At 46.7% G+C, this 7,748-nt stretch overlaps 1 protein-coding gene across 1 annotated transcript in view; it reads right to left on the bottom strand.

Moving 5' to 3' along the window:
- LOC149437866 (uncharacterized) overlaps nucleotides 1–7,420 on the bottom strand; it is a 43,036-nt gene extending 35,616 nt beyond the window's left edge. Inside the window, exons 1-3 of the mRNA XM_089660549.1 lie at nucleotides 7,298–7,420; nucleotides 4,405–4,750; nucleotides 2,951–3,157 (exon numbers count right to left, since the gene is read on the bottom strand). Of these exons, the coding sequence (XP_089516675.1) occupies nucleotides 2,951–3,157; nucleotides 4,405–4,672 (475 nt within the window). The 5' untranslated portion in view covers nucleotides 4,673–4,750; nucleotides 7,298–7,420. The remainder of the gene's footprint in view (nucleotides 1–2,950; nucleotides 3,158–4,404; nucleotides 4,751–7,297) is intronic.
- Between the last annotated feature and the right edge of the window lie 328 nt (nucleotides 7,421–7,748).

Below are 7,748 nucleotides of genomic sequence, written 5' to 3' on the forward strand. Positions count from 1 at the left end.
TTCTGAAAGCAGTGGTCCTGTGTGCAAGCGGAAAAAAAAGGGTGGTGCAACGAATATTGGAGGTGGTTGTCATAGTGCTGAATATTGGCCATGGCGTATATGGACACAGAGTTCAGGTGTCAGTAGTAAGTGAGTGTTACATTTCTGAGAGTAGTTATGGTTAGGCAGGAATACCACTTTAGGAATAAATGAAAGAAGATGCCAGCCACATAGGGAGTGCATTGTTTTATTGTTGACTGTCAACGGTTTAGGAGAGTAGGAGAGAGGTGAAATTAGTGGGAGATGGGTGGGAGTTGCTATAACCTGGGGGGATTAGGTAGGTGACAGGGATGCACAGTGATTAGGAAGGGATAGAGGAAGGTGCTATACCTGGAAGAGAGAAGGTGAGTGGTATGTAGGGGGTGAAGCAGTATGGGGGGTAGGTGAAGTGGTATGAGGGGGAAGGTGAGGCAGTATGGGGGGTAGATGAAGCCATATGAGGCAATATGGGAGGTTGGTGAGATGGTGTGGAGGGTAGGTGAGGTGGGGTATGGGGGGTAGGAGAGTGTGGAACTATGGGGGATAGGTGAGGCAGTATTGGAGGTGGGTAAGGCAGTATGGGGGGGTGGATTAAGTGGTATGAGAGGGGAACTGAGGTAGTATAGGGGATAAGTGAAGTAGTATGAGGGGGTGGGTGAGACACTATGAGGGATAGGTGAGTAGGTAAGGGGGGGGGGGGGGGTGGTAGGTGAAGCGGATCGGTGCTAGGTGAAGTGGTATGAGGGGTTAGATTAGTTGGTATAGGGGGTAGGTGAAGTGGTATGGGGGGTAGGTGAGATGGTATCAGGGGTAGGTTAAGTGGTATAGGGGGTAGGTGAGGCAGTATGGGGGGTGGGTAAGGAAGTATGGGGGTGGATGAAGTGGTATGAGAGGGTGAATGAGGCAGTATGGAGGATAGGTAAGGTGGTATGGAGGATAGGTGAAGTAGTATGAGGGGGTGGGTGAAGCAGTATGGGGATAGGTGAGGAATAATGGGGGGGTAGGTGAGGTGGTATGGGGTTCTGTGGGGCAGTATGGAGGTTAGGTGAAGTGTTATGAGGGTGTAGGTGAGGCAGTATGAGCGGTATGTGAAGCGGTATGGGGGGGGGGGGGTAGGTGAAGTGGTATGAGGGGATGAGTGAAGCATTATGGGGTCAATTAAGTAGTATTGGGAGTAGGTGAATTGGTATGAGGGGGTAGAGGAAGCAGTATGGTGGGGTAGGTGAAGTGGTATGAGGGGGTAGATGAGGCAGTATGGGGGGTAGGTGAGGCAGTATGGGGGGTAGGTGAAGTGGTATGAAGGGGCAGATTAGGCAGTGTGAGGGGTAGGTAAAGTGGTATGAGAGGGTGGGTGAGGCAGTATGGGTTGTAAGTGAGGCAGTATGGGGGGTATGTGAAGTGGTATGAAGGGGTAGATGAGGTAGTATGGGGGGTAGGTGAAGTGGTATGAGAGGGTAGGTGAGGCAGTATGGGGAGTAGGTGAAGTGGTATGAGAGGGTAGGTGAGGCAGTATGGGGGGTAGGTGAGGCGGTATGGGGGGTAGGTGAAGTGGTATGAGGGGATTAGTGAGGCAGTATGGGATCATTGAAGTAATACTGGGGGTAGGCAAATTGGTATGAGGTAGGGGAAGCGGTATGGGGGGGTAGGTGAAGTGGTATGAGGGGGTAGATGAGGCAGTATGGGGGGTAGGTGAGGTGGTTTGGGGGGTAGGTGAAGTGGTATGAGGGAATGAGAAAAGCAGTATGTATGGTAGGTGAAGTGGTATGAGAGGAAGAGTGAGGCATTATGGGGTCAATGAAGTAGTATTGGGGGGGTAGGTGAATTGGTATGAGGGGTTAGGTGAAGTGGTATCGGGGGTAGGTGAAGTGGTATGAGAGGGTGGGTGAGACAGTTTGGGGGGGTTACACACAGAGTGCAGAGTTGGACCTTCTTCCACAGCTACTTACCTCTGCATCCCCCATCCACATCTCACTTTCACCCCTCTTCATCTCTGACCTCTGCATACAATCCCCCCCCCCCCCACTGCCCCCATCTTCTCCCCCCTCCATCTTCCACATCTTACCTTTGTTGCTGTATTAAGCTGAAGCACCCAGTTGGATCTAGTAACTCCTCCCACACTGTAGGTGGCTCCGCCTCTCTCACTTGCAGGTAGATCATCATGTGGGGGTGTCGGTATCCGCACTGCACCTGCATCTCCTTTGTCCCCATTCTGCACTCAGTGGCAGCCACTCAGGAGATCAGATCTATGGGATCCACTGGGGGACAAACTGTCCCTTGTAAGCACAGAAGCCGGACTTCTGCCTTTACAAGTGATATCGGTGAGCGGGGAGCAGAGGGGCGGAGACAGAGGTGGGGGAAGTTACAGCTGAGAAAAGTCCTGATTAATATGTTAATTCAATTTAAAAAGTAATTTTATTGTTTTTTTCTAAACTATAACTTTCACTAAATAATCCCGGTGATTTTGACTACTCCAGGCACTTCCTGTTACAAGCTGACAACACTCTGTTCCTGTCTCTCAATCAGGAGCGGACTGACAACTCATGGGGCCCCCGGGCAATAGGGGATCATGGGGCCCCTGTGTCCTTGCCCAAACTCAAAAAAGCCTATGAAAAAGGTACCAGGGGCATCTCATGGGGCCTCTTACTGACCCCGGGCCCTTGGGCAGTGCCCAAGTTTCCAAATGGTCAGTCTGCCCCTGCTCCCAATTGTTCTCTTGTGTTGTCACTGTGTCACATGCTCTTCCACTGCAGACTCCAAGTAGCCGTGCACATTTCCCCAATACATGGGGCCAAAATCATACTAGTAGATTTAATACATGAAACACAAATATGGCCATAGCTGGTCCGTGTGTTGCTATGATTGTGGTGCGGGCATTAGAGTGTAAGCTCTTCTGAGGAGGGAAACAGCAACATAACACAGATGAATTCATTACCTCGGATGATGTGTTGGATCTGTTGATGCTTTTTCCAATATTCATTTATTTTTATCTGGTTAATGAACATTTTCTTGTCCTCTTTTCCAAAAAGGATAAGTTCCTTGGCCAGTTTCTCTATACTTGGCTGATATTTCAGAATCCTCTTCTTCTCTTCATCACTGGCGCTCTCCACATCATCGATCAGCACAATCACATTCTTCCTCCCTGTGGGGAAATGATTGCCTTATTGATGATCAGTTTTGTATTATTACATTGCACAGATCTGTGTAGCAGAGCTTTATTGTCTATACAGTACATACTCCATGCAGAGGGGTAACTAGAGCCTTTCATGCTGAAACCATAAAGGCCCCCCTGACCCCTGGCTGAAACCCTTCCCCCACGGTGGTGGAATGCCAGGGCCCGGTCACAAGTACAACCTTTATGACCCTGCTAGTTCAGCAACTGTTGTCAGTAGTTTTTTTTACATTTTTGTCATTTTATTTTTTATTTTTTTTGTCATTTTGTTGGGGGATTTGGTGAGATATCAGGGGTCTAAACAGACCTCTGATGTTCCACCTTTGAGACAGAGAGAGGAGATTGATGGCACAGCCCTCAGTCTCTGTCTCTGCAGCCTCAGCTACACAGAATGAATGGACAGGAAAAGCTCTGTACAGAGGCTTCCTATTCATTCACAAACTGAAGCATAAGAAACAGTTCTCTATGCCTTTGTTACTGTGTGAATGAACAGAATCAGCGATCAGTACAGATCACTGACTATTCGTTAAATCAAGGAAGGGACAGTAAATTACACATTTACCGGCCCCTTCCCCACTTTCCATTCTGATCCCATGCAGTAGGTGACGGGAGAGGGGAGGGGGAACCTGTTAGCGCTGGGGAGGGGGATGAGAGGGGCTTGGGGAATACACAGGGGCCTGATCACATCACAACAGGAGGTGGATAGGAAAGGCGGTGGGGCAGCATAGAGAGGAACCGATCCACTCCATTTTCCTCCTGCATCCCCTAAAAGGCTGAAGGAGATTGGACCCTCTAAATGCCACCCTCATTGCCCCTCCTTTCCAGATGAACAGGAGCTTCACAGGCCCTCTGGGCATGGGGCTGGGTTACAATTGTGACCCTTGCAACCCCTATACATGTGCTCCTGACTCTATGTCATTCCTTGACTCCGTGATGTCTGGGTAACAGTGTCAAGCTGTTCTTGGCTCAACTTAGTATAAATAAAGACAGAAATGTTTTGTTAAACACACAAATAGCCTGAGATCTATTGTAGAAGTATGTTTGTGAAAGACACTCGGTGGCCCTGGTCAAGGACATGTTTCGTCCTCATCCCTGTGGTGTCCCCCTGTAGTCGCCACCTTACAGAAGGAAGTTTTGGCTCATTTTAGCAGATGAGAAAGATTATAAGTACAGCGATCATCACAAATAAAGTTTACAAGAAATCTTAGTCCTTTCACCTAGGATGTCTGATAGAGCCTTCAGTTCCTCATCATACAAAGAGTCGGGGACATCGGTGACATTAATTCTTCCTCTGTTCTTGGTGTGGTAGAGAATACCAAACGTACATTGGTGTATTTCCTGTCTGAAGCTCCAGGTTGTATTTGAGATGTGGATGCAGCGGACATCTCTCACAAGGGATGAATCCAGGAGTAAATCAATCAGCCAATCATAGCAGCTGGCATGTTCTCTGGAGAAGATCCCAACCAGCCCCTTCTTCTGACACATCTCCCTTCTTATCCAAGGAGACTCCTGAAGTCCTGGATCTCAGCACCGGCTCCTAATAAAGACGGTTCTCCATGATTTCTGTAAAGTGTATAGAAAATGGCAATGTGATCTCGTGGTGCTAATTCCTCATATTACATTTATGGGGCTTCCTACGATGGCTGCAAGGAGGATGAACATTATTTATAAAGAGTCTAAATTCTACTGGTGGTGTTCCTCTCTTCCGAAACTGAATTGAAATGCCATTTTGCTGGTTCAAAATTTTTTCTAAATGTTAATCAATTTGTTAAAGATAAATTACTTGATACAGTACAAAAAGAATAATAACGCCACACAATCATTCAATGTAAACCATTTTGGATGACACTTAGGGGGTTATTTACTAAAACTGGAGAGTGCAAAATCTGGTGCAGCTCTGCATAGAAACCAATCAGCTTCCAGGATTTATTGCCAAAGCTTAATTGAAGAAGCTGAAGTTAGAAGCTGATTGGCTACTATGCACAGCTACACAAGTTTTAGTAAATGTCCCCCATAGCTTGCTCTGTGCACTGCATATGATAAACAATTGTCATAAATTCCTGCTTTCCACCTTTTTTAATCCTTTGTTCCATCTCAGTGCTGCTGATTGTCTGCAGTCTCTATAAAGCCCCTTCCTGTCTATGTGCATTGCTGCATTGGCTACATGACATTTCCAGGGCGGGTTTACTGATGACCACAGTGGATCATGTCACTTGCAATGTTCTTTTAGAAGCCCATGTGGGGGGGGGGACCACTAGACATGTGTGTTTTGTTTCATAACGATTCAGTTTTCGGATGAAAATTTCAGAATATTTGGATGTATCTGAATTTCCAAATGTACATAGTTACAAATGTTAATGAATTTGAGAAAAAGTTATAACTGCCCCCCTTTTCAAATCTATACCAGGCCCATCAAGTCTTGTATGGATTTTGAGGGGAACCCCACAACAATTTTTTTTTTAAATGGTATGGTGTTCTCTGGCATGGCAGGCCAGTAAAGAGGAGGAGGCAAGCAAGCACCTCATACCAGGCCCCTCACGACCCACACAAACATGAAAAAAACACGTAACATGACAGATATCATCGAGAGATGTTGCTCTGAGACCGCTTTCCATGACTTCATAGGGAGATTGCTCACCCGGGACATCATGGGTCACCACGCTCCCATGTTTACTTGCTGGCAAGTGCCTGTCATTCTGCGAGTATTTGGCTAGTATGGATTCAGGAATGGAAGGGGCTGGTAAGTGTGACATATTGGACACACATCCAGCACCTCCTGTGCTCAGGGACCAAGATCAGAAGAAGGCCAATTGAATAAAATGATAAATGTTCATCCAACACTGATCAAAGGTTGTGGGGCTTTGAAATGCGTCAACTTGACCAAGAGTTTATCTCCCTTCCGGATGGGACTTGTACGTGTCTCCTAACCCTCTGTTTGGTTTTGGATGTTATTTGCCTTTTTTACTGCTACTCTTGTGAGTATAATTTATCAATAAATTTAGGAATTACTGAATTAATGCGCAAGGTTGGTGCGCTTTGTTTTTTGTTCTCTACTAAAGTGTGGCATATGTACAGGACCCCTCCCCCATTCTGCATCCTGAAGGATCCTATTGTGTGCTTGCAGCTGCCAGTATGAAGGAGAGGAGGGAAGCCGGCACCACTGCAGGGGTAGGGGGCACACAGGGGGGGCCTGGACAGCAGAGGGAATTGTATGGTGCACAGGGAGGGTGATTGGTGTGGCGGGGGGGGGAAATTACTGGAACACCCCCCTGTATGGCTTTTTCTGCAGCAGCTGAAAACCAGCAGGAGGAAGAGGAGAAGCCAGCTTTCAGCTGCTGCAGAGAAAGCCATACAGGGGGTTGGTTCCAGTAATCCCCCGCTCTGTGCCGATTACCCTCCCCGCCTACATCTGATTCACCCAGCTGCCTGGGCCCTATACAGGGGGATTGGTAACACCCTCCTATCTACAGCCCTGATACACAGTACACAGAGCAAACTAAATGTTCTTCAATTTACATCAACAGTAAAGGGCAGCCTTACTCTTCCTACCAAGTTTACAGACTTTTTCTCAGCCCCTCCTTCTCCAAAATGATTGTAATTTTTTGAGGGGGAGGTATAAACACAGGGACCCCCTCCCTGCACGTCATTATTTCTGGCCTAGTTCTTAAAGACCGATGCTACCGTTGTTCACATCCTAGGTGGCCCAGGGTAACTTACAGCTCATGACTCCAAAGAAACAGCCCCCCTGGAGATATCAGGACAAGAAGATGGAATGTTTACTGTGGTGAAGAGACAGATCCCTAAGGAACACCCTGGATTGCCAGATTTGTGAGTATACTTTTGGGGAATAACCCGGCTACACAGGTAGGGGGGGGGGGCGGATGATAAGCTCTTCCTTAAAAGACATTGTAGACTTACTGCTGGCTTGGCTTCCCATCTACTTACTGTAGTTACCGTCTCATCTGATTTACATAAGAATCCATTGTTCCTCTAAACTACAATCTGGGCTCACCAGACTTCTGGAGCTTCAACAATAACATGAAAATAATCAGCCGGTGCTTACCATCCATAATGGCTTCCCAACCGCTGTACCCTCCCGCTTCGGCTTACCTGTGTGCACCTCTCCGACTGCCACGTTTCCTGATCATTAAAGGTTTTTCTTCTTTAAACTTTCTTCTGATCTGCAAGAATAACAATCGTGAATGGTGAAATGTGGAAAAACCAGTCCCCAGCCTGATATTTCCCCCAGCTGCTGCAGGGCACGTCACATCTTTACCTCTCTTCAGTCCACCAACATTTTAAAAGAAAAAGAACCTTTTTCTTCGATCTGATCGATATATATTGTCCAAAGTATGCAGATCACTTCATACCCGGCTGTGATGAGCATGTTATATAGAAATACAGACAGACTTGTATTCAATGTGATATATTTTAATGTAGATATAAACCCAATTGGTAAAATCTCTAACTTGTTAATTTTATTCCAAATATATTTTTCAAATGTTTCAACTGTGCATCTCACATTAAAATAATTCCTGGTGATCCTGCCATGAATGTCCTT

The sequence above is a fragment of the Staurois parvus genome, unplaced genomic scaffold (genome assembly GCF_062004578.1).
Source record: "Staurois parvus isolate SC_StPar_1 unplaced genomic scaffold, SC_StPar_1.0 ptg001252l, whole genome shotgun sequence".
NCBI lineage: Eukaryota > Metazoa > Chordata > Amphibia > Anura > Ranidae > Staurois > Staurois parvus.